Below are 26,605 nucleotides of genomic sequence, written 5' to 3'. Positions count from 1 at the left end.
CTCTCTAGTGGTTGACCCACTAGGTGGCACCGTGGCTTTGCTGGGTTGACACATAGGATGAGCCATCTCCGCAGCTGGGCCCAGAAATGCTCCCACAGACATGCTCTGCCCTTTCTCCACTGAGCGAGCCTCCTGGCCCCATGGTGCAGGGGGTACTCGGGTCCTGGATGGCTCGACTCTTGCTCAAGACCTGACTCACCTTTCACGTTGGTGTCCTCCTTCCCAGGATGGGCCTGTGAGTCCTGTGACCTGGGAGCCACGGATCCTCCCTGTGTGACCTGAGGGGAAGAGGGCTGAGTCCTGACCTGGCAGACCTGGAGGCCCCCCAGGCAGCTCCCTCAGCGAATGTCCATGGGCCTGGGCCCCTGAGGACCTGCTTCCTCACCTTTGGGCCTGGGTTTCCTGACCCATTAGCCTGGAGGATGGTACCCACAGCGTGATCCTCTCCCTCCCACCTGCGCAGACATCCCTCACACTCTCATTTTCCTGCCTTCCCTGCAGGGCCTATCCTGCGGCCCACCAAGGTCCCACCTGGGGCTCCTCAAAGCTGACAGCTGCAGCACCCACACCCTGCCCGCATCCTCTCATCTCATGCCTCCTGACACCCCATCACCCACCCACACCTCCAGTCCCGTTCCCTTCATCTGGGCTGCAGGAGTGCGGCCGAGGTGCCCAGTCTCACCCTGAACCCCAGCCTCAGATAGGGGTCCGCTCGCTCCTTCCTCCTGTGCCTTAGCCCAGTCCAGGACCTGACTACTGGCTTCCAGAGGAAATGGAAGCAGCCAGAAGGGACCCCTATGTAGGCACCCACAGGTCTGCCCCCTCCCTGACACTGTCCCCCTCCCACTCCAGCATGGTTTCCTGATGGAGTCAGCCCATCATCATACTGTCATTCTTCTCGTCTTGGCCCCCCTTCCTCCCGGAGCCCACACCCACCCACCCTGGCCATGTCTTTACTCCCCTTTGCAGCAGAACTGCCTGAAAGACTTGGAATGTCCAGTGTCCAGTTCTGCTGTGTACCTGTGGAAATTGGGGTGCAATCCGTGTATGAGCAGGTCATTTCTACAGTGTGCAGATCACTGTTCTTGTCCTATTCACAGGACTGAACAAGCATCACCTTATTCCATGGCTGGCTGGCATGCCCATCAACCTGCCCCTGCCCCGGCAACCGCTGACCCCATCTCTACAGACTTGGCCCTTCTGGGTGTTGCATGTCGATGGAACCGCACAATACATGGACTGTGTGTCTGGCTTCTCTCACTCAGCGTCATGTTTTTGAGCTTCATTCGTGTTGTAGGTCCTATCAGAGTCTTGTTCCTTTTTAGGACTGAATGACACTCATCGTGTGGACGGACTCCACCTTTATCCGTTTACCTGATGATGGGCATTTGATTGGTTCCCACTCTGGCTATCGTGACAGATGCCTCAGTGAACATTTGTGTACAAGTTTTGTGTGGCCGAGTTTCAGTTCTCTTGGGTACACACCCAGGAGTGGGGTTGCTGGTCGTGTGGTCCCTCCATTGAACTCTGACTGCTACAGGTGGCTGCACTCTTGCATGTTTCCATCATGCTGCTTGCTCCTTCACTGGCTCTAGGCGCCCTTCCCACCATCACTTTACCCAAAGGCTGGTCAGGGTCACCAGCAATATCCACATCTTGAGCCCCATGGGGACACTGAGCATGCCTTGTCCTCCCCCCTTAGCACCTGGCCTCCAGGACATGACCTTGTCCGGGTCCCCTCTGTGCCCTGGCTACCCTTCCACCTCCCGTGGGCTCCATCCTCCCTGTGGACTTACTCCCCAGTACTCTGGTTGTTTGGATTACCATCGAGGAGTCTGCTGCATCTGCTCTTGTATCAGCTTCTTTCCTCCTGTAATGAAAAGATGAAAGACGAAATAAAAAGACCTGTCTCGGGGATCCCTGGGTGGCGCAGCGGTTTGGCGCCTGCCTTTGGCCCAGGGCGCGATCCTGGAGACCCGGGATCGAATCCCACATCGGGCTCCCGGTGCATGGAGCCTGCTTCTCCCTCTGCCTGTGTCTCTGCCTCTCTCTCTCTCTGTGACTATTATAAATAAATAAAAATTAAAAAAAAAAAAAAAGACCTGTCTCCCTGGCTGTCACTGTACTCTAATGTGTACTGCAGCCCTATTAATAGCAGCCCCAAGCTAGAAACCCTCTTCGTGTCCTGCAGTGGCTGACTGGCCAAGCCAACTGTGCACCTGAGTGAGGAGATGCGAGGTGGTGCCAGGATGCGCGACAGGGACAGTGGCTTGTGGGCCTCCTGGGAGCGAGCTGAGCAAGAGGAGATTGCCTACTTGGACTCCATTTATATGGCTTTCTTACTGGACCCATTGTATAAATGGGGAGCCGATGAGCAGTTGCTTGGGGCTGCTGACAGGTTACTGCCATGGGCGGACTGGCCTGTTCGGTCTCCGGGGTTGTGATGTGGCTCCTGGAGGTGACACCTGGAGGACATTTCTCTCAGAAGTACGTGTGCATCTCTACTTACCGCAAAATAAATGTTTGATTTAAAATAGCTTTTATTTTTAATTTTTAAAAATATTTATTTATTTATTTATTTGTGATAGACACAGAGAGAGAGAGAGAGGCAGAGACACAGGAGGAGGGAGAAGCAGGCTCCATGCCAAGAGCCCGACATGGGACTCGATCCCGGGACTCCAGGATCGCGCCCTGGCCCAAAGGCAGGCGCGAAACCACTGAGCCACCCAGGGATCCCCTAAAACAGCTTTTAAAGAAGGTTTAAATGAAAGGTTTTGCTGTCTTACAGACATCCTGAAGGTTGGGATGATTAACGAGTCTGAGGTTGTTCCAGCTCCGAAACTTAACTGCTTAACTGTCATGTAGAAAACTTCCTTCCATCTGAGCTAACATCTATTCCCATGTAGGCATTGAAGCAGCTGGAGTGGCCACAGCACATGGGCCCATCTGTGCAGACCCCACAGTTCCTACTCAGGGGAGGAGCCCAGGAAAGGGAGCTGTTTCCTCAGGTAAGAATGTGATGCAGATGGCGGTCAGCATTGTCATGGATCTATTTTTAAAGGAATTGTGGTTAATTCAGGGGCACAGATGCCAAACAGGCAGGAATTGCTTTTAGCCTAATACAAGGGAGTTGGGTCTTTTTCTTTCCTTTTTAAAAAACAGGCATGTCCCAGGAAAAAATATAAAATAAAAATAATTTTTTTTCTCTCGGGAAATAAAAACAGCCTTGGATTGATTGGAATGCTTGGTGCTGGAGACCTGCTTCCTGAGCCCTGGCCTGCCCGGGGCTACATCTAACTCGGGGTCACCCAGCACCTCCCCGGAGGCTTCAGTGAGGTGCACCCACCAGCTGCCATGTCTCTAAAACCCAGCACTAGAGCCTGTTTATGGGCTGCTGACTGTGGACACCAGGCAGCCTGGACCTCTGACTCCCCAGAAACCTTGAAGAGGAAAACCAGGACCAGGACGGCAGCCGTGCAAACATGAAGCAGCTCAGGAGTCATTTTCTTTAAGGTTCAGAGTTGAGACTGTAAAACTGGGAAAGTTTTAACACAATCCTGCAGGATCCCTGGTGGTCAGGGGCCTGTAGGAGTCTGGCCTATGGGCATCAGAGACCGCGTCACCACTCCTCTGCTCTCACAAACCTAAGCCACTGCCAGTTACTTGCCTCTCAGTGTCAAATGGAAAAGCATGTTGCCACTGGTCCCTGAGCTCCTTTCTACATGCGGCCCTTGCAAGGGGGTATCTGGGCCAGGATTGGAAAGTAGGAACGAAGACAGTCCCACCGCCATCTGCGGGCCCTGCACTGTGGCCACTTTGAGGGCCAGGGCCCATCTCTGGAGGCAGGAAGGGGACAGGATGAGCGCCCTGGAGCACACCTGCAGGGTCACGTCATGGCCGACAAATCCAGTACAACAGCCTGTGGAAAAGGGAAGAGCGTATGTTACATGAAATGAATGAGCAAGTGGATGACACCTTGAGACATGCAGGGGTGAGTCCTGAGGCCAAAGGTTCAGGGTCCTGTCCAAGGAGCCCCCCCCCCCCCCCAGGGAAAGCATGAATCATTTAGAGGACAGAGAACCCAGCCTACACAGCAGCTCCGGAGGTCAGAAGGAAGCCAGATATCCAAGGGCCGTTATGAGGAAGAGGAAGGCACAGAAGCCCATATTTAGTCAAAAAGGAAGAAAATCGGGGATCCCTGGGTGGCGCAGCGGTTTGGCGCCTGCCTTTGGCCCAGGGCGCGATCCTGGAGACCCGGGATCGAATCCCACGTCGGGCTCCCGGTGCATGGGGCCTGCTTCTCCCTCTGCCTATGTCTCTGCCTCTCTATCTCTCTCTCTGTATGACTATCATAAATAAATAATAAAAAAAAAAATTTAAAAAAAAAGGAAGAAAATCATGCCCAAAAAAGTAAAAAACAAATGGAAGATACTAAAGGGAAGAAGCGAGAGTTCATGAAGAAAAAAGCCTGGAAAAAAAAAAAAAAGAAAAAAGCCTGGGATGCCTGGGTAGCTCAGCGGTTGAATGCCTGTCTTCTACTCAGAGCGTGATCCTGAGGTCCTGGGATCAAGTCCCACATAAGGCTCCCTGCATGGAGCTTGCTTCTCCCTCTGTCTGTGTCTCTGCCTCTCTGTATCTCTCATGAATAAATAAAATCTTTTAAAAAGAGAGAGAGAGAGAAAAGCCTAAGTAAGTAAATCAGAAAGTAAAAATTAGTAAGACCCAAAACAAACTTAAAAAGACTAGTGAAATAAATTTCTGACAAGACTAAGGAAAGAGAAGAGAAGTAAACGAGGCTCTGCATGAATGAGAGGAGAAGCACACCTGTGCCGCGTCCACACCAATACTGGGGTCATACGTGGGGAAAACCTCAAGAAACTGATGACCTCCAGCAATCCAATCTGCCTAGACCCGAAAGGAAGCAGGCAATGAAAGACCCAGCAGGCTGTGAGCCCTGCCTTGTGGGCCTTGGGCCAGCAGCCCAGCTGTGCACAGGTGCACAGGTGCGCATTCACAGCCACGCAGGCGCTCTGGCTTGGACAGGCCCCCGGCCTAGCTGAGCCCAGAGACCCCACACAGGACCACACAGCCACACTGCCTCCAGTTCCTGACCCCTGACCCTGCATGGGATGGTAAACATTGTTCTGCTCTGAGCCACCGAGTTTGGCGGCAGCACATGACATGGGAGGCTCATGCCATCGGGTGGACCACAAGGCAGAGCTGGGGCCCTGGGGGCCCTGGAGAGATGGCTCCACTGCAGAGGGCACCTGGTGTCCAGGGGGCAGGGGCCACCTCCCTTATGGCCTGGGGTGGGGGAACCAGCCGGCAGGTGCCCTATCTCCTTTCCAAAGCTAAGTTTTCCTCGTAGTTTCACTTTTGTTTTAAGGATTTGAAAAGTGCGTTTATTGAGAGAGAGTGTGCCTGAGTGTAAGTGGGAGGGAGAGACACAAGCAGGCTCCCGCTGAGCCAGAGCCCAGCGCGGAGCTTGATCCCAGGACCCCAAGGTCACGACCTGAGCCAAAACCAAGAGTCCACCGCTTAACCAAAGGTGACACTTGGGCCCCCTGATTTTAACTTTTAAGATATCATTTGTGGTTTTCTTTTTTTGTGTGTAAATACAAAGTGGAGTGTGTGTGTTGTATCATATTTAGCAAATACAAAAAAAAAAAAAAAGAAATAGAAAGGAGGGGTGGGCTGCACCCCCAGCGCCTGCATGTCCTCCTGGCCTGTGTTTGGTCTGGCGCCCCTGGGTCGGGCGTCCTGTGGCACACGCCATAGCACTGTGCTCACGTAAATACAGCCATCTGCTACATGGTGAGGTCGTTTCTTCCTACGACATTGAATGTTTTTGTAGGATATCATTTTTAAGTAGTCATTCATCATTCCCAAGGTTCCCAGCCCATACTGGCAGGAGGCCCTCAGAGGGGCAGCCACCCCCCCCTTGCTCCTGCTGCAACCTGCACCTGGTGGGAAGGGTCCCTGCAGGGCCTGTTGGGTGAGGCCCCGGGCAGAACGCAGGAGGCCGGTTCCTCCCTGGGCTGCAGCTGCAGGACTGAAGCCAACTCAGTGAACCAGAGCAGCCCTGACCACGTGCACACTGCTGCGTGCTTGTAGAAAGCCTGCATGGCCAGCAGGGAAGCAGCAGTGTGAGCCCCTCCCACAGCTGCTCCAGACACCACCACCCCCTCCACGTGGTTACTTGCCTGTGTTTTAAATTGTTAATTTTTATTTATTTATTTTTTTTTTATTTTTTTTTTAATTGTTAATTTTTAAAGAAAGGAATGACTCTTGAGTTAAATCAGTAAGTTAAAAATCACTCCCACTAGGATGGATAAGACAGAAAAGGCAAAGACACCAGCATGTGTTGGCAAGAATGTGCAGAAATCAGGACCTCTGTGCTCTGTGGGGGAAGCTGGGGGAAGCAGCTCCTCACTGGCAAAACACAGTTTCTTGGCCCAGCTCAGCCCAGCTCTGGCGTCCACAGAGAATCAGCAGCAGGCACCTATGTGGGCACCGTGCCGACATCGGCAGCAGCACAGGCAGAAATCGCCCAGGTGACTGTGGCCTGTCTGTACCGCAGAACATTATCCAGCCACGGAAGGGGAGGGGTGCCAGCATGTGCTGCACCGTGGTTTGGCCCCAACAACTGCAAACTGGGTGACACGTCTTGGTGCGTGTCCAATGCTGGCCAGCCCCCAGAGACAGCATGGATTTGGGTGGGGGAGCGACTGCTGATGGCTTCAGGGTGATCATGTTGCGTGGAAAATGTGCCAGGATGAGGCAAGTATAATGATCTCTTGAACCTAAATGTACTAAAAACGCTGACTTGTGTGCTTTGAAAGAGTAGGTTTTATGCTATATTATGTATCATTAAAGCTTTAAAAAAATCCCTGAGATGTGGATGCAGACATTTAATTTGGCCTGAAAACCAATGGAAACAGCTTTCCAAATAGTGTTCTCGTTTCACCGAAGAGACATGAGCGACCCCTGTTTTCGGGATTCAGGCCGCGCACCCCCCCCCCACCGTGTGTGGGGTGGCCACCCAGCCCCACCTGCGTTTGGAATTTGGGGAAAGCACAGTGAGTCCCCAATGCTGTTGTGTGGAGCAGGGCTGCAGCCTGGGTCTGTGCCTGTCATGCTGCGTGGGTCTAGGCGTGGCATCTCTGCTGGGGCACCTACAGGCCATTCTGCTGTCTGCCCCGGTGCTTTCTCAGTCCAGACCAGTGTGCCCAGCAGAGATAGGTGAACCACATGTGTAATTTTAAGTTTTGTGATATGAACACTAAAAATATAAAAGGAGAAGATGAGGTGCAGCTGGCTGGCTCGGTCAGTAGAGCGTGCGTCTCTTCATCTCTAGGTCATGAGTTCAAGCTGCTGGGCGGGCATAGAGCTTGCTTTTAAAGTAAAAAAAAAAAAGGCAAAGTTAATTTAATTTATTAAAAGATTTTATTTATTTATTCATGAGAGACACAGAAAGAGAGGCAGAGGTGGGGAGAAGCAGGCTCCCTGGGATGTGGGACTCGATCCCAGGACCCCAGGATCATGCCCTGAGCTGAAGGCAGACACTCAACTGCTGAGCCCCCCAGGCATCCCGGCAAAGTTCATTTTAATTCTATATTCTAACTCCAGTCTTCCCTGGATATCACCATTTCCACCTGTGATGATATAAGAAGTCAGTGTTGAGGCCTCTTATGCTATTAACCAAGGTACGTCTTGCACTTAAAGCAGGAGGAGGCTGGCGGGGGGCTGGGCAGTGCAGGGCCAGGAGGGGACAGTCCCCCAGAGAGGGTGATGGCGTCTGCAGCTCTGCAGCTGGCGCTGATCCCATGCCCTCTAACCCAGCTCCACCATGTTCTTGCCGCGGGCGTCGTCAGTAAGGGGGTGACAGCATCCTGAAGGCCCAGCGGGCTGGGAGCACACGTGGGACCTAGGGAGGTCTCATCTCTCAGAAGGGCCCCAGCTCATGGTGAGGCAGCTCCGGGGGTGTAGCATGGGAGCTGGCAGGCCCATCATCACCCCGAGATGAAGGGCCTAGGGTCCACCTGTGGGGTTCACACAGCAGGCACCTTGGTTAACCATGGTGTGTGCTGCGGCCTGCTGTCCTGGACAGACGGATAGTCAGAGGGCAGAGCACCGGCCCGCTGCCTACACTGGGCTCCTCAGCCACAATGCAGCTTCTTTCGAGGTCCTTTAATTTCCACCTTTCTGGGTTATTCAGACGGCAGCTTTAGGTCAGGAGACACCGGGAAGTGTCCGTGGCACACTGCTGGTCCTGAGCCAGGAGCCTGGTGGGGAGACCCTGGGGCTGAAGGATGTGCTAGGCCCACACTGCCTTGCCTCAGTGGCACTGAGGGGTGAGCCAGGTCACAGCCGGGCCGGGCATGCATGTGGTTCCCGTGCCTTCACTTACCACACACTGCCTACTTTGCCGTGCTGCTGGCCCAGGACCCCTGCTGGTGCCCCGGGGGGGGGGTGTGCTCTGTCATAAGGGGGTGATGCCCCTGGGAGGGTGACCCTGCTCAGGTGCCCGCCCTGGCTGGGGCTGGTTGAATGAGTGGCTTTCAGGAGGTCTTAGGTCTGGCTTGGTCAGGGTGCCTAGCGGCAAGGCTGGGCCGGCTGGGCCCTTGATGGCCCAGCAGTGTCTGAAACTTCCTGCAAATGCTGAGTGGGCCAGGTCGACTTTGAAAGTAAAATAGCCGGTTATTTTAGCCACAGAATGGCTTGACTTGGGGATGGCGCGGGAATAGTGCTCAGGACGCACAAGTTGTGGCGAAGCCTAGAAAGTAGAACAGGGAGGACGTTGCCAGCGGCTGCCTCAGTGGGCTCTTCTCAAGTCCCTGGGAGGAGAGCTGGGTTCCCCGGGTGCGGCTGTGGCTACCGTATGCGAGGGCTGGGAGCGCCCCCTGCTGGTCCTCTGTGGCCCCGTGTACCCTTGAGGCTTCCTTCCTTCCTGGGGTGGGGGGCGCGGGTCACCCCACTGGGCGCCCAGGTAAGCTCCAGGGGCTGGGGGGTTGCCTGGCTGCACCTCCTGCTGGTGGTTTTGCCATGGGGCCTCAGCGGGGGGGCTGGGCCCCTGAGGCAGACATTCTGATGCGTTGATCGGTTGGTTCCCAGTGGGAATGTGTCCTGAAGCCTAAAAGAATTGCATATGTTGACTGTTTTATGCGGAGGTTCGAAAGTTGCCAGGAGGCACTCACTGTCGCAGGTTCTGGAAGGCTGGGCGACCCTGGCAGGGCTTGCAGGCCCTGATCCACATTTTCAGCTAAAGATAACTTGGACCCCACACGACTTTTTTTGCTTTAAAGTGAGGTCAGGGGCAGCCCCTGTGACGCAGCGGTTTAGCGCTTCCTGCAGCCCAGGATGTGATCCTGGAGACCCTGGATGGAGTCCCACGTCGGGCTCTCTGCATGGTGCCTGCTTCTACCTCTGCCTGTGTCTCTGCCTCTCTCTGTGTGTGTGTGTGTGTCTATGAATAAATAAATAAAAAATCTTAAAAAAAATAAAGTGAGGTCAGGTAAAGCAGTTTGCTGCAGGGTAAACCAGACCTTGGTGGTACATAGGCTTCCCTGGGCCCCTGCCCCTGCCTGGGGGATTCGGATTCCAGGGTCCAGATGAAACACAGGTTGTGAAGGAGAGCTGCGCCAGGTTCGGTGGCCTCACCCTTGCCCGTGGAGGATGGTGGATCTGTGTGCCTGCCCCAGGGTTGGTCTGGGGACACAGCCCTCACCCACCGCCAGCTTCCATGCTCCTCGGAGAAAAGGGGGAGGTAGCCTGTGGCCTCTCTTGGAACGGTAGGGGCATCTTGGAACGAGAGCCATGGGGTCGTCTGCCTCCGTCCTGAGCTGACCAGCATTGCGGTGGCTGCCATGCAGAGATCATGGGGGTCATGCAGTTGGTCCGGGACTCCGCATGGGGAGAGCCTGGCCCCAAGGGGAGAATAGACTGCAGGGTAGGGCTCCTCTCATGCTGACCTGGTGTGAAGGGCTCAATGCCCTGCACTGACGTTGCTCATCATTAGGATTAGGATTCTGATCAAATGGGGGTGGCCTGGGGCGCTGGCTTTGCTGGAGGGAGGGCTGTAGATGGGCTGTCCGCAGCCTCCCCTGGAGACCCTTCAGCAGCCCCTCTGTGGCCTCCCGCCCTGGGGAGCGTAGGGAGTCGCCTGCAGTAGGACCCAGAGACGAGGCCGGGAGGAGGAGCCACCATGTGGCCCTTGGTGATCCCTGCAGGACCTGGTGCTTGGCCCTTTTCCTTGGATGGGAGACACCCGAGGAGCTCCCACCCTTACTTCAACTCCTCGCTCTTCCCCACCCCAGCCCTCTGTCCAGGGATGCGGGCCCCACATGCGTTCCAGGAGCTCATTGCCCGTGGTGGGTCTATGGATGGACCCTGCCTGAGAGACGGTTCTGGACACATGTAGCACGCTGTGAACCGTCAGGGGCTCCAGAAACGTTCGACAGTGGTGCTGACAGTGTGTAGCAGGCCCAGCCAGCACTTTGGCTTGCTGAGGCTTGCAGGCCGCCGAAGGTGACCCCGCGAGGAACGGGATCTGAGTGAGGTGTGTCTGCTGGGGCAAAGGAATGACCAGAGGAGGAAACGGGCGGGGCTCCTGGTGGCTCCTGGGACAGGGGGACCCCAGGGATCTGGGGTGTGTCCTGTTTGCCCTGTTGGGGACCCTCTGGTGGGCCTCGAGGGTCTCCTCAGCATGGCCCCCCCAGGGGACTTGTGACATTGGACCGCCCCCTGAGGGCCCCAGGAAAGGGCCAGCAGTAAACAAACAGCGGGACACATTGATACTGGACCTGGTGGGCATCTGTGAGCAATGAAAGTGGCTCATCTGCTATGTGTGGGACCAACAGGTGAGGACAGTCCACTCACTCCAGCTCCTGTCCCTCCCCCTGAAAGCCCGCCCCACTACCTGTGTGCCTTGGGGGCCTGCCCCAAGCTCCCAGTGTGGGGGTGCCCGAGTCTCTGTCTGGGGGGCATGTCTTTGGGTGGGGCAGTGATAAGGAAGGCCCTGGGCAGGGCCAGGTATGGGCAAGGCCAAGTGGGGTTAGGCACAGGGGTAGGGGGTGCTGGTAGGAGATGGGTGGGTCCATGGTCACAGTGAGGCAGGGGCAGTGGTGGCCAGGCCAAGGGTAGTCCAGGGGCCCTGGGGAAGCTTTGGTTGCCCAGCTGGAGCACCTGGTTCTAAGGCAATCACCATGTGTGACATTTATCAGCCACTTGAGCTACTCAGAAAGTGTAAGAAAACACTTGTGACTTCAGAGCAAGATCCTGGAGGAGACCCGCAATGAAGAGAAATTATGATTTTCTACGTTAAAACAGGAGTTATGCCTAAAGCATCTCCCCTCTGCCCTTCTGTGTCTTGAGTCAGGAGACAGGAGTTTGTTGTCAGGAGCATGCTGGGCGTGCTGGGCCTGCAGTGATGACACGTGGGCTCCGAAATGCCCGAGGGCAGCAGCGGGGTAGGAATGCTGACCCTGACCAGATGTCTCTGCAGAGAAACAGGGGCCCAGGGTGATGGGGGGTGGTGACCAGAAGGGTAACGTGCTGTGACTGTAGCTTTTTATAATTTGTGTGAATTTTTCAAAGTTTGCAAATTTATGTCATATTCCGAATGTCCTACGATATGCGCGATTGCCTTAGTAAACAGTAAAAAGTCAACTGAAAGCACATCAAAGTGAACAGTGGTGAAAGGAAAGAGCTGGGGGAAAACTTTGGTGGAGCCTGCTTCCTCGCCTGTAAAAGGAATGTCAGCCCTCCGCTCTCCTGCAGGGTCAGAGCTGGGTGCCCCTGCCCCTCAGCCCCTTCCCCATAGAACCAGAGCACCAGCACCACTGCCATCCTGGAAAAGGACCAGCAGGTGTCTGGGCCCCTGTTGTGGTCGAATTGTGCCTCCAGAAACATTCACACGGTGAAGCCCTAACCCTCAGCTCCTCAGACTGTGATCATATTTGGAGATGGGGTCTTTCCAGAGGTGATTCGGGTAGAACGAGGCCACTAGGATGGGCCCTAATCCAATCTGACTGGTGCCCCTTATGATGAAGAGATGGGGAGGCATCCGGGGGAGGACGGCCATCTGCATATCAAGGAGAGAGGCCTCTGGAGGAACCAGTGCTGCCAGCACCTGGGTATTTGACTTCCAGTGTCCAGAACTGCGAGAAGTCATGTTTTTATTGTTTTACCCTCCCATCTGTGCTGCTTTGCTTTGGCCATCACAGCCTCCCACCCTGGCCTGCAGGCTCAGGCTCTGGATGTTGTGGGGCTGCAGTGCCCTGTGGAGAGCACCCCTCATGTGGTCCCATCTCTTCCTTCCTGGTGAGGAGCCCAGGCTGAGCATGCAGGCATCTGAGCTGCGGTGGAGGAGTTGTGTGCACCTCTGGGCAGCGAGGGGGTGCGAGGGGAACACCAGGAACAGGGCTGGCCAGCCACACTGGGGGGGGGTCAGTGCAGCAATCCTCAGGAAATGAGTGAGAGAGATGCAGCAGCACAGTGAGTGGAACATGTGCTCCGCTGAAGTGGGCTTATGCTAGGAGGCACAGGCACGGGCCCAGGACCACTGAGACTGGCTGCTGGCCTCTTGTCCCCACCTCACTTAACACCCACTAAAGTGACATCAAAGGCATTTTAAAAAGACAGTTTTGCTTTTTTAAAAGGCAAAAATACTTCAGGGCAAAAAGGTGAACAGACCCGTGGAGATGGAAAACAGCTGCCAAGTGTGGCTGTTCAGCAGCCTGACTACACCGAAGCCTGGGGCAGAAGGGTGGCCCTCAGCCTGGCCACAGTGCTCAGGGAGCCTCCGGGCTGGAAATAGGGTCTCAGGACGTTTTCAGGGGGAGGGGTCAGCCCCTGACCCTCTGGGAACCTGGGTCATGGCAGCCCCGTGCCCGCCTGCAGGTGTGGATGGGAGCATCTCTTTCCAACAGTCAGTCCAAGAGAAGAGACCTTCCGGGCCCCCAGTTACAGGGAGGCCGGCCATCCCCAGGGCTGCCCCCTGCTCAGTCCCTAAGCAGCAGGCCAGCACCTCACTCCTGAATATGAGCAGCAGTCTCCAGACACTTAAGCAAAGCTCCTGAGAGGAAAGACTCCCCGGGTGAGCAGGAAAGAGGGCGTTTATACGGAAGAATGTGTAGAAAAACAAAGACTGAGTCATGAGGTCCCCTGGGGTGAAGGAAGAAAGAGCTCTTGATTAATGAAACTTTGATAGCAGAAATGAATAATTCAGTGAACATTTTGCAAAATAGAGTTAAGGAAATCTCTCCCAAAGTCAGAGACATGGCAAGATAAGAAAATCAGAGATTCTTCCAGGAAGCCCCACATCTCAGTAAGAGGACTGACCCCACAAAGTGGAGAACTGGAGGCCAGCGCATAATCGAGGAAAATAAGCCAGGTCCCAGAGCCGAAGGGCAGAAGGGCACCCAGTGCCCACCCACCCATCCTCCTGAGCCCCTGGATGCAGTTAGGGGAAGGCCCTTCAGGAGGAGACCAGCTTCCTACATGCAACTGGGAGTCATGTGGCTTCAGACTCCGGGCACTGCACACGGTGGGAGAAGACAGTGTTGGACCCTTGGTATCATGTCTCTGGGGGGTGGCTTCTCACCTCCAGCCAGACACAGCCGAACGTCCAGCTGAGAGCTAGTGCCAGTGAAGACTTTCCCAGACAACCCAGGACTTGTTCACTGTTCTCCTTTTGCGATTCTTATCAGGAAGGTTCTAGAATAGGAGGGACACAGAAAGGTGAGGACTTGAAAGTCAAGGAATGCAGGATCACCCAGGAGGGAAAAGAGGACAGGAGTCCCAGGGGGAAACTGTGCCACAGGGCTGGAGGGCGGCTGTTCAGATGGAGGCGGGAGGACACAGGCCTGAGGAGAGGTGTCGTGAGGAACAGGAGAGTAAATGCACAGAGGTGTTGCAACACTGGTGGGTCCCATCAGTGGTGGCAATGCTGTGGAACAGCCACCAGTGAAGTGGGGTCATGTGTTCTTTGGCCTACCCTGCTCCCCCATTCTTTACATAGGATCCTTTCTCTCTCTCTCTCTCTCTCTCTTTTTAAGATTTTATTTATTTATTCATGAGAGAGAGAAAGAGGCAGAGACACAGGCAGAGGGAGAAGCAGGCTCCATGCAGGAAGCCTGACGTGGGACTCGATCCCAGGTCTCCAGGATCACACCCTGAACTGAAGGTGGCGCTAAACCACTGAGCCACCCAGGCTATCCAGGATCCTTTCTCTTGATCTGTCTTCAGATTCCCCGATTCACCAGCCATTTCCAATCCACCATCCAGCCTGGTCAATGAATTGTTCATTTCCGTTATTGTACTTTTTACTGGAGAATTACCATGTGGTTCTTTTGTATAGTTTCAGATAATTTCCATTTTCTCTTATCTGTTTACTCATTAAGAACATGTTTTCATTTACTTTTTTGGGGCGTGTTTTCCATTTGTTTTTCACACTTAGGACAGTTGTGTTTGTCCCTGATAAATCCCACATCTGAGCCACTTGGAGTTGGATTCTATTAACTGTTTTTTTTTCCTCCTTGATTATGGGTCATATTTTCCTGTTTCTTGGTGGATCTTATGATTTTTATATTATGTACAGAGCATTGAACAATGCATTATAGCAACTCTGGATTCTGTTATTATCTTCCTGTGAATAATGTTGATTTTTGTTCTAGTAGGCAGTTAATTCCTAGCTGGTTACCTTTGATCAGGTGAGCACGGCTTGACATTTCATGAGGGTGAATCTTTAGCTTGGTGGCCTCAACCTACAAAGGGCCCCCGTGTTGATTTTATTGGAGCTTGGGTATCTTGACAGGGCAGGTTGAGAGTGGGGCTTACTCTAGGCATTTCCCTAAGGTCTGGCCTTCCTGGAGTCCCAGCTGGATGGGGCAGTGTTGCCTGGGCTGGAGTCTTGTATGTCCTGCACAGCTTGACCACAAGTGTTTCTGTTGCAGTCTCAGTGCCACAACAACCATTTCTGGGAGCCCTGGGGACCCTGTGTTGCTCATAACACCTCTGGCTGTTCCAGTCGCCCCTCTTGCCAGGGCCCTGCTCCACAGGGGTGCATATTGCCCCCTTGCCCTGGTGGAAGCCTGTGCTCTCTGGACTCCAGATCAGTGGTATTGACGGGGACACGGCCTCTGGATGGGAGCCATCATCCTAGGGCCCCCTGGGCACTGTTCTCCCATCAGGAAGCACCACTATGTGTTGCCTGCTATCTAGAAGTCAGTGGCTAAAACATGTTGTCCCGTTGATGTTGTCTGTAGTGAGAGGACCAGCCCTGCATCTCCCACATGGCCAGAGCAGACGTCTGGAGCAAACTCAGCAAGACAAGAAAAATACCCACAGTCTACCCATGGCTCAGCTGTGGGCCATATTTACAGTTACGCTCATGTCTGCTGTAAATACTGAGCCACAGCAAGACTCCCACACAGCTGTCTCTGGAGGTTGCAGGTAATGCAGGAAGACTGGGGTGTGATAGTGAATTCTTACCTTGAAGCTGGTCAGTCACAGGAAGGACTGGAAACTGAAGAAATAACCACAGCAGCATATTATTTAGAAACGTGAACATTGTGCGTCTGGAGGCTCAGGAAGTGAAGCGTCAGGTCATGATCCTGGGGTCCTGGGATCGAGCCCTGCACGGGCTCCCTGCTCATCAGGGAGGCTGCCTCTCCCTCTCCCTCTGTCACTGCTCCTGCTTGTGTGCTCGCTCTCTCTCAAATAAATACATAAAATATGTTTTTAAAATAAGAAATATGAATGTAAACATCTGCAGGGACAGCTGAAAAGTCTCCTGGGAATGGTTGCCTCTGGAGGAGTTTCAGGGAAGGAAGCTGAGCAGCTCTTGCCTTCTGTGCCTGTGTGAGGATTTGGGGTCACACAGGAGGCTCCGTGTGTCTTACTCAGATGCAAAGAAGACTGTGTATGTCTTTACAAGGCCCCATGTACACAGATTAAAGGAGGAGAAACAGAACAACCTCCGAACACAGAGCAGGGTGTTGTATAAAATAAATGTTCTCAGGAACCCTGCTGGCTGCTGGGTAGAGGAGCTTGGTGCCTGGTGGGTGTGCTTGTGTGGGTCAGCTCATGGGTCCTCTCAGGTTGGCCCGGGTACATGCACCGTGACAGGAGAACCCTGGGTGGGCTGCCCACCAGCATATGAGGGTTGTCTCATTGTTCTTCCCTACCAGATCCTCACTCGGGCTGCCTGTGGCCTCCCCTGGCCCCCGCTTTGAGGATGGACCCAGCAGGTGCTGATGGAGACCCCGCTGCTGGCAACCTCGCTGCCGATGGCACAGCTGGTGACCCTGGAGGCAACCCTGTTGGTAGCGAGTACCATTCTGTGGGTGAGTCTGTGCCCCCTTAAGGGCCCGAGTCCAGCTGGGCTGCATTTGGAAGGGCTGGGTATGGGGTATGTGTGAGGAACACCTGTGCATCCTGGCTGTGTCCAGAGTATACACGGGGAGGGGGGTATCTGTGTATGGGCAACACGTGTGTGTACCAGGCAGGTACCTGGGGGGAAGGCATACCAGTGCTAAGCCCCATGTGGGGCTGGGGCATGTGGGGCCACCCAGGAAATGTGCCAGCAGCTCTTGTGGTACAAGCTATCCCACAGTGGGCTGCCTGCTGGCCACTTGCTCAATGACTGCCAAGAGGACTGTCCTGGACCAGCACACAGGGAGGAGGGCAGAGACCACACTGAAGGGTGTGGGGACCGCTGGGAAGAATGGTGTTTCTGAGTCTGGCACTGCATGCACTGTCCCTGGGAGGCAGGCTGTGTCTGCAAAGCAGGGGCCCAAGAGCCCATGTGGCACTGCCCAGTGCCAAGGCCTGGAGCAGGCTGGTACGGGGCACAGGCCCTGGGTCCTGACCAGAAACAAGGGTCTGTCTGGGCACAGAAACCCCCTTGGAGGAGAAGGGAGGCATTTTCACTTGGGGCCGTGGATGGGTCAGCAAGGAGCTGTTTTCTCATTCCTGCCCTGAGAATGGCCACTGGTGCTGGGCAGCCATGGTCTCCCCGTGTTCTCCCCAGTGTTCCCCACCTCCTGGGTTGTCATGTCGGGGGTCAGCTCTGGCCATTGAGCCAGCCAGAGACAGGACTGTGGAGCCTGGGTCTGGGGGTGCAGCCAGTACCCACAGGGGTCATAGGTGCACAGGGGATCTTGAGGCCCCTCCCTCTCTCAGGGCCTCACCCAGGACTGTGTCTGCCCATCCCCTGGGGGCCACAGGTAGGAGGGGGCTTGCGTTGCCGCACTTCCTGACCTGCGGAGTCTGTGACCCTGAGAAATGAGCAGGGAGTGCTTGCAGTGAACCACAACCCACCCCCCAGGACAGGCTTTGCCTCTGCTTGTCCCTAGATGTGCTCAGCAAATCTTCCACATTGTTCCACATTTTATTCTGAAATGAGGTGCGTCATCTTTCTAAATTCCTGCTGTCAGTAGGATCCTGCCTTCCAGCACATTCCCTAACGTGCCCTGGGCTCAGCCACTCAGGGGACCCCGGTGGTGTGTGGTGACATCGCCAACAGGGGAGGGAGCTTGCCTGTGTGGCCACCTGACTCCTTGTGACCTCCCAGGGCCAGCTGGACGCTGCAGGCACCAGAGCTGACAGCAGGTAGGGACTCAGTCCCAGAGGCTCATGACCTCCTGGAGGAAGCAAGACAGCAGGGCCTGTCATCCTACTTCCCCAACGGGGCAGCCCCAAGCGGGAAGCTGAGCCCACCTGCCTGTGGATGCCGTGGGGGAGCCTCAGGGGGTTTCTGGGCAGCAGGGCTTGCACGTGGGGCCTGGAGGACTGCCCATTGTCCTCGCCTCCGTGCCCTGCTCAGGGAGGCCTCACCCCCTTGTGTCCTGATGGGGATCAGGGACTGGGGACCAGGAGGGGCAGGCAGGTGTGCTGGAGAGGGTGGCCCTGCCTTGCCGAGGAGCCTCATGCCCCCATCCCGGGGGGCAGGATGCCCCCGACTGCCACAATGCACGTCACCACAGAGGGCCTGGGCTCCCGTGCTAGGTGGTGCTGTGGGATGTGCAGGCATGATGGGCTGGTGCCTTGGCCCCTCCTCCGTCCAACAGCCAGGGTGGGGACAGCTGACCCGGGGGTGGGGGTGACACTGCCAGGACCCACAGACAAGGCCCTGCCCGAAGCAGCACGGGTGGCAAGTGGGATCACAGAGCAGTGCAGGGGCCTGTGTGGGCCGGAGGAGGCCACAGCCACACAGACTATGTGGGGACGGGAGGCCTGGTGCCCTCCCTAGTTCAGCCACACCAGCCATGGTTCCAGAGACTTCACCGCCCCAACTCTACCTGTGAGAAACGCCCATGGTACTTACTGTATGTCTTCCACCCATGTCATGACAGGACACAGCAGGCAGCCGTGGCAGCCAGCAGCGTGGCTGCGTTGTTTTCTGGGGTGCATCTGTCCATAAAGTGAGGTGCTGAGGCAGCTCAGGTGCTGTGCGTGAAGTGGGGTCTGTCTGTCCTGCCCGCCCATCCCTATGTGTCTTGTCCTCCTGTCACCACCTTGGGAGCATCACGGGGCAGCCAGCAGCTTTCCGTGTCTGGTGGGCACCAAGGAAGCAGGACAGGAAGGGATGGAGCAGGGGGTAGGCTGCCCCCAGCCCCTCACAACTGGAGCCCCCAAGCTCCCAGCCACTCACGACTGGAGCCTCCAGCCCCCTGGCCCCTCATGGCTGGAGTGGGTGCAGGGACGGCCAGTGAGGCACACACAGCCTGGGCGGGGGGTGCAGGTGTGATGCCCAAGGCTGGGTCACGGTGCAATGTCCTCTGTACGCACAGCCCCCACCCCGCCCCAATAAGGAGTCCTGGGAGGGGTCAAGGGCCATCTGTCTCAGGCCCTGCACCTGCTGTCTGGCCGTCTGCCCGCAGGCCCAAGGCATCAGGGCAGTGTTGGCTGTGAACTTGGTCCTGCCCAGCCCTGGGCCCGGATGGGAAGGTGGGGGCCACAACAGGCCGTGGGCATGACCCATGTCCATCCTGTGGACAAGAGCCCCTCACACCAGGCTCCTACCCGGACTCCTGCCTGAATCTGTAGGTCAGGGCAGCAGGGACCCAGGCCCTCCCGGTCCTGCGCGGGACCCTGCAGAGTGACTCTTAGCATATCTGTTCCTTCAGACAAATGTCTCCCAATGCCCTCCCTGTCTGTGTCTTCAGGGGGCATCAGTTCGGGAGCCTCCCCTCAGCTTAGAGGACCACCCTGCCCACAACCCGCACCCACCCACACCTGCCTCAGGTCCCCTCCAGCTGCACCTAGGGCTCCCAGGTGTCTCCCTGAGGCCCCTTGAGCTGTTGACTGGGGTTGGGTGTACACTGTCCTAAGCTCACTGGGAAGCACCCAGCAAAGCCAGTGTGGTCACTGCCCCAGAGAGATGGACAGTGGCCTCTTGGCCAGTGTGGGGGACCGGTCCTGGCTGTGGGGGAAGCAGCTGCGTGCAGGGCTGTCCCCTTAAATGCTGGAGGCAGAACGGGGCGCTGTCCTCTCTGAACCTGTCCATGATGTGCCAGTCTCCTGCAGGGTCCTCTCCACAGGTGGGAGTCTTTTTGTGAGAGTGTTTTTTGGGAGACCTCTCCACCCAAAGTCATCAAGATACTGTCCCAAAGGCTCAGTTTATGTGTTTCCCACACTCAGCTGTGGGGCTGAGGGTGCGTTTTCCATGGGTGTGAGGTGGGGGATGCTTCAGCATGCTCAGCAGGGTCACAGGGTGCCGGTGCCACAGGGCTGTCCAAGGCGTGCCCAGCTCAGGCTGGGGGTGGTGACGTGGGTCCAGATCCATCCTCTCCAGGCTGGTGCCATGCTGGGTGGGGGTCTTGCTTCACTGTGACTTCGGGCAGATTATTAGGTGCATGGACACACACACACACACCACCTGACCACCTGTGGGACAGGTGACAACCCCTTTTCTTGTGTGGGGAGGGCCTTCCTGCATTATTGGGTCTCTTAATTTTTTTATCAGTATTTTTTTAAAGATTTTATTTATTTATTCATGAGAAACACAAGAGAGAGAGAGAGAAAGAGAGAGAGAGGCAGAGACACAGGCAGAGGGAGAAGCAGGCTCCATGCAGGGAGCCTGATATCAGACTCAATCCCAGGTCTCCAGGATCACGCCCTGGACCGAAGGCAGACACTCAACCACTGAGCCACCCGGGGATCCCCTTTATATCAGTGTTTTATGGTTTTGTGTTTTTTTGCATGAATTTATTTTATTAGATTTATCCAACAAAATTTGAATTTGGGGAGCATCTGGGGGCTCAGTTGGCTGAGTGTCTGTGTTTGGCTCGGGTCATGGTCCCGAGGTCATGGGATCAAGTCCCATGTCAAGGCCCCATGCTTAGTCTGCTTTTCCTTTTCCCTCCCCCTCTGCCACTCCCCCTGCTTGTGCGCACACTCTTTCTTTCTCTCTGTCTCTTGGATGAATCAATAAGATCTTTTAAAAAAAGATATTAGCTTTTTTGTGCTATTCTGTTTTTATTTATTTATTTATTTTTTATTTATTATTTATGATAGTCACAGAGAGAGAGAGAGAGAGGCAGAGACACAGGCAGAGGGAGAAGCAGGCCCCACGCACCGGGAGCCCGACGTGGGACTCGATATCGGGTCTCCAGGATCGCGCCCTGGGCCAAAGGCAGGCGCCAAACCGCTGCGCCACCCAGGGATCCCTGCTATTCTGTTTTTAATGTTTATTTGTTGGTTGCTGGCCTTGTGTGGGGTGGTGTCCACTCTAGAACAAGCCTGATGTGTAATCCTCATGCCTTCTCTCTATTCATTGATCTTTAGTGAAAGTGTAGGGGAGGTGTAGAGGGGGAGTATCTCAAGCAGGCTCTGCACTGAACGTGGAGCCCAACCTGGGGCTGGATGTCACAACCTGAGACCATGATCTGAGTTGAAATCAAGAGTCAGGGCAGCCCCGGTGGTGCAGCGGTTTGGCGCCGCCTGCAGCCCGGGGTGTGGTCCTGGAGACCCAGGATCGAGTCCCACATCAGGCTCCCTGAACGGAGCCTGCTTCTCCCTCTGCCTGTGTCTCTGCCTCTCTCTGTGTGTGTGTCTATGAATAAATAAATAAACTCTTAAAAATTAAAAAAAAAAAAAGAAATCAAGAGTCAGACGCTCAACTGACTGGGCACCCCTAATACCTCCTCTTTTGATTCTTCACAACTTTGCAAAAAATTATGTTTTGAGTGGCGATGTTTTTATTTTCTTGTTTTGATTTCTAAAGACTTATTTTTTTCTAGAGCAGTTTTAGGTTTTACAGCAGAATCTGGGAGGTACAGCGATTTCTCACATCCAACACACATGGCCTCTTGCATGGCACATCCTCACGAAGCCCTGTTGGCATGCGGGCACCCAGAGCCCCCCCTTGGATGTCGGGGCTGTGTCAGGGTGCCCTCTGGACTGGGGCAGGGTGGGCATGTGTCCACTGGGGCAGCCCCACTCAGACAGCTCACAGCCTCCATAGCGGTGCCTCTTCCAAGACGTCTCAGGGCCAGGGCCTTGCCACCTGTGCCTGTGCTGACAGCTTCCTCCTCTCCGTGCCTTCTCCTGGCCTGACCACTCGTCTTTCCTTAGCGCCAAGTCATGTATCATGTACAGGCAGACCGGAGTGAGGAAGGCTCCAGATGTCAGCCTTGCCTGCCCCTTCCCACTGCCTGTGCCCCAGCCCTGGGAATGCTTTCAGCTAAGCACGTTTCCTACAAACATCTTCCTTTCTGGCCAATGAGGTCGCCTCTATTCCTAATTTGCAGACTTGTTTCTTAAACCACCAACAGAAATTACTTGCATGAAGTGCTTGTTCTGCATCTCCCGCAAGGCACATGTGGTTTCCCTTTGTTCCGTCCATGAATGCCGCCTAGGCCCCGGCTGCCCTGGGATGCATCCAGTGTGTCACTCACTTGCCCCTGCTGCACATGGAGTCTCACCCTGGCGGTCCATGTCTTCCCCAGCTAGGTCCAGCTGTCTCCACCTATCTGGCTACATCTGGTCTCCTGCCTGAGCCCCGTGGCCCCCAATGCTTGGTGGATGGGCAGGTGAAGCCCCTGGGCCCCTGAGCCCTCAGATGTGACCCAGGGCACCTGTTGGGGACCTCCCGTCCCCCAGCTCATGGGCCCATTCGGGCCCTACTCTGCTGTCTACTGTGTGAGGGTCACGGCTGGGGTCCTGAGGGAGACCTGAGTGCCAGGGCTTGTCCACATCCCCGGAGCTGCACACACAGCAGGCTCTGTCCACTCCAGGCTCACCTGGCAGCCCTGCCGGGCCTGCTCTGTAACATCCCGGGGGCAGCAGGACCTACTGGACGAGGAGGGGTTCCTGCAGTCCTGGGGCCTGTGTGGTGAGCCAGGGAAGCTGGGACAGGCCAAGCAGGGTGGCCCTGCCCTGAGGGGCTGGGGTAGGGGGCTGGAGGGGGTGGGGCGGGCCCTCCTGAGACAGCCAGGGGGCGCTGGTGGCTGTGGGTGACTCTGGCTGCTCTCCTTCCCAAGGTGGACAGGGCAGTAGCCGCCTCCCCGGCCAGCCCTCCCTCCCTGGCATTGACCTTGCACCCACTGTAAGGGCACAGCCCCTTGTCCAGCAGGAGGGTGTCCCAGCAGGGTCCCCAGCCCTCAGTCCCATGGTGGGCTGGGGATGTGGGCAAGTGAGAGACGGCCTGGGGTGTGGCTGGGGAGGCTCCAGGGTGTAGCCAGCCTGTGTGGGGGCAGCAAAGGCTGGAGGCCAGACTAGGTGGGCGGTGAATGGGAGGCCATGAGTGACATGGAGAGTGGGGGTGCTGTGGCCCACCAGGCATGCCCTGACGGTCAGTGCTGCGACCTTGGCCCTGTTGTCTGATGCCCCTTTCCTGGCCATGCAGTGTGGCCACTCCAAGGCCCATGGCCCAGCACCCCTGAAACACGAGGCTTGGCTTCCCCCATATTGTGGGCAGCAGCACTTTGCAGCAAGCACTGCGGGACAGGCAGGCCCCAGGTCCCAGGGAAGGGGCAGCAGGCAGCTCTGGCCAGAGAGGCACAAGAGTCCACAGGCAGTGGGTGTCACGTATGCAGAGCCCCCGGGCATTGGTCAAGGTGAGGGATGGGGGGTCCTGCATAGACCTTGTCTTGTACCCCCCAGGCCAGGACCCGTTTCCGTTCCTGCAGGCCCTGCAGAAACTGTGGTCCACGCGGGAACTGCAGCAGGTGAGTGAGCGCACGGAGCGCGGGCACCTCTGCTGGCCTCAGTGGGCCACCCTCTCTGAAAATTCCGGCAGACACGTGGGGGTGGGAGCCCTGGGCCAACACCCACTGGACACTGGGGCCGAGAGCAGGAGGGAAGGGCCTGCAACCGCCACTCAGCATCTGCATGGCACAGGGGCCCCAGGGATCTCACAGGCCTTCTCATGGCTCCCATCCAGCGACTACTGATCTGGCCATCCCACTGGGGATGCGTGTGGCCCTGGCAGAGGGCTGCATGCTCTCCCATAGCCACTCAGTGGTCCCGCCACGGCCTGTGCCTGGAGGGCAGCTTTGGCCCTGGGGATAGCAGAAGTACCCCTGACCCTGGATGCCCTGCCCTGCCCTTGGCTCCCTGAAGCAGAAGAACAAAGTTGCCCTGGCTCCAGGGTGGGTACGTAGCAGTCATCACTGTGAAGGCCAGAGGGCTGAGGCCTGTGTCTCCTGTCCTGCCTCCCACTCCTGGCTGAGGGTGGGCAGTTCATCCAGGGTAGGAAGGGCTGCAGGCTGGTGGAGGAGTGGTGTCCCCGAGCTGGGGACGTTGAGGATGCTCCTGCCAGGCCCACGGCTTGCTTCGCAGCAAAGGGGGGGAGGGGTACCAGCACCTGGCCTGTGGGTCAGCCACACTTGTGTGTGTCAGGGGACAGGCCTGGGCTCTGTGGTGGTGGTCAGCCCCCTGGACTGATGCATCCAGGCTCTGAGCCACCCCGTCCAGCCATCAGCTAGAGAAATCCAGTCTTTGCAAAAACCAAAAGCTCTTTCAATTCTGTATCCCGTGGCCTTGGGTTAATGCTGAGGCAAGGTGACTATGTTATTTGGGGAACTGGCCTCACAGGTAGCCCCACTCAAGCCGCCCTGCATGCCCTGGTTGCGCCTCGCCTGGTGAGTGCCTGGGGCATCTGTCTGTCTGTCCTGCGTCAAGGGGAACTAACTCAGGGCTGCGTTGAACACCTCCCTTCTATTCATTCCTGGGGCAGCTGGATGAGGGTAGGAGTCCTCGTCCCCAGAGAGTCTGGAGGAGCCCACAGACTGTCTTGCCTGGGTGCTCGAGGTCCAGGGCTGTGGCACCGTCTGTGGGGCACTTCCTGCTTCTTCCTTTCCCAGGGAGTGTCACCGCAGTGGTGTGGCTGCCAACCTGAGGTGCTTCCCGCCTCTCCAGAACCCAAATGGGGCCAGCCTATCTTCTATGGCTGCCTCTCCACTCTGGCAGGTGCCACCACCGCTGCCATGGGCCTCATGTGCAGTCTCCTCTTCCCCAGGTACTTACGGCCCTGACGGGCTACATTCCCTCCAGCTCAGGGCTCCCTCTTCATTAAGGCATCTCTAATGCCGGCCGTTCCTCACTTCCAAGCCCACACAGGAAGGAGCACATACTCTCATTTTCAGTGCCAGAGAGGCCTGTGTGTGGCAGGTCTTGCCCGTGAGTGTGCCAGGCAGTCATGGTCCCCACCTGGTGGCTCCCGGGGAGCTTAGAGAAACACGTGCTATCTTCACCGGGTTCACCCACCAGAACTGGTCCGGGGCCCAGTGAGTGAGCTCGACTCTGGAGATGCCCCAGTGGCCCAGAAGCAGACGGCGGAGGGCCACCAGGGACCACGGGGCGGAGGGACCAGTGTGACAGTAGTGGCGTCCTGAGGGCTGGCCGAGCTTGGAGAAGTTCCAGGGTCCTGGGAGAACAGGGCAGGAAAGCTGGAAGCTGGATCCTAAGAGGAAGGAAATGGGATGGTGGGGGGCTGTGGTTCCCCCTTAAAGATGCAGCAGGAGTGGCAGGTTTGGATGCTGGTGTGGCCAGGATGCAGGCTGCAGGTGGAGTCCATGACTGGTGTAGAGTGGGGCCTGGGCCCGAGGACAGATGTCCACAGAGCCCCCCTGGGTGGGGACGGGAGGAGAGACAATTGGCACAGGGAGGGGAGTGTGGAAAGGCCTGTGCCCCCTGCAGCGGGGCCCAGGACGCCAGACCCCTGGGAGCTTGTTTGAAACATCAAGTCCCAGCCAACCTGTGGCCCTCCTAAGGCAGAACCAGGGTGCTGGAGTAGGTCTTGTGGGGGCTCTGGCTCCGCTCAAGCCCGAGGAACCTGTGGGGTCAAGATGGGGCAGGCAGCACCTTCACCTCTGCAGTGCAAGCTGGCGAGGGGCGGCCAGATGGCAGGAGGGAGGGACAGGGCAGTAGCCACAGTCCCAGAGCCAGGGTTCCAGGGGTTGTAAGCATAGACATGGGGCCACAGGCATAGGCCAGAGCAACACAGAGGGGCCGCGGGCTGGACTTCCACCTTCCAGAATGAGGGATGGCTGGTGGGCTTGGGACTTCGCATGTGAGGTACACCTGGCGGCTGCAGGAGTCTGGGGGCTGCAGGTGGGGCCCAGCCATCCCTTGGGGCCCCTGTGTTCCTCCCTTAATTTTCACTTCTCCACAGTTTCAGGCACATTTATTGTCTTCTTTCATTCCCAGACCCGCATCCCCCTGCCCTGTCCCTGGAGCTCTCCCTGCCTGCTGCCCAGCAGCCCTAGTGACTGTCCCCTGTGCTCTGTGGGTCCTCCTGAGCTCATCTTAGCAAAGCTCTCTCCCACTGGAAGTGTGCCGGCTGGGCAGTGACAGCGTGACAGGGGTTCCTGCCCGCCAGCCTCCCCTGGGGCAGCATCGCCAGGACCGTGTGTGTGACGTGTCAGCCCGTGTGCCCCGTGCAACCCGTGGAGGGAGATGCCTATGGCCCCACCTCCATGTGGCCACCCTGGGACCTTGGGCCTCCTTCCTCGCAGACCCCTCGCGTCTGCTGGGTGTTTGTACAGGGACACTTGCCAAGTCTCCTGTTCACCCTAATGCTGCAGGAGAAAGTCTGTGTTTCACTTTCAGTAAGCTGCCAGATGGCTCAAGCACGGTGGTTTCAAAATTACACTGGAACTAAGTAGACATTTGCCCTGAATGTCTGGGAAGCATCGTCTGCATGGTGGATGCAGGGGCCGTGGCCCTTGTTTCGGAGCTGCGCCTGCAGCCCTGCCTGCAGCCCAGAGCTCTGTGGGTGGGCCCCGTGGCCTGGGGGCACTGGTGCTGTCTGAGCACAGCAGAGGCATTTGTGTGGGAAGAGGTGCGCACAAGCAGGATGCAGGTGACTTGGAGCTCCAGACCCAAGAATGTCTCTCCTGAGGAGAGTTCCAGCCCAGCCTGGCTCCCAGATGCTCTCCAGGCAGAGACATGGGAAGGGCCGTGTGGCCAAAAGCCTCCCTGGTGACTTCCCTCCATGGTCGCTTAGTCACTAGCAGTGGGGGAGCCTGTGACCCCGGCTGGGTCAGCAGAATCCTGGGGAGGTCACTGGGGCTGCTGAAGGCCTCCTGTCTCCAGGGAAGATGCCACAGTGAGCAAGGACATGCCCTCAGTAGTGACAGCCATAAGCAAGGCCCGC

At 56.5% G+C, this 26,605-nt stretch overlaps 1 protein-coding gene across 11 annotated transcripts in view; it reads left to right on the top strand.

The window, feature by feature from the left end:
* The window catches only part of EXD3 (exonuclease 3'-5' domain containing 3), an 86,578-nt gene that overhangs the window by 6,022 nt on the left and 53,951 nt on the right, over positions 1-26,605 (top strand). For 8 of the 11 annotated variants that reach the window (XM_041724274.1, XM_041724271.1, XM_041724277.1 and 5 more), the window contains 3 exons: positions 2,907-3,008; positions 16,191-16,346; positions 23,110-23,174. In XM_041724274.1, the coding sequence (XP_041580208.1) occupies positions 2,907-3,008; positions 16,191-16,346; positions 23,110-23,174 (323 nt within the window). Of the gene's footprint in view, positions 1-2,906; positions 3,009-15,266; positions 15,454-16,190; positions 16,347-23,109; positions 23,175-26,605 lie in introns of those variants that run through there. The other 3 variants (XM_041724278.1, XM_041724276.1, XM_041724279.1) reach the window with 2 other exon arrangements.

Source organism: Vulpes lagopus, chromosome 12 (genome assembly GCF_018345385.1).
Source record: "Vulpes lagopus strain Blue_001 chromosome 12, ASM1834538v1, whole genome shotgun sequence".
NCBI lineage: Eukaryota > Metazoa > Chordata > Mammalia > Carnivora > Canidae > Vulpes > Vulpes lagopus.
This window is presented reverse-complemented; position numbering and strand designations above follow the sequence as displayed.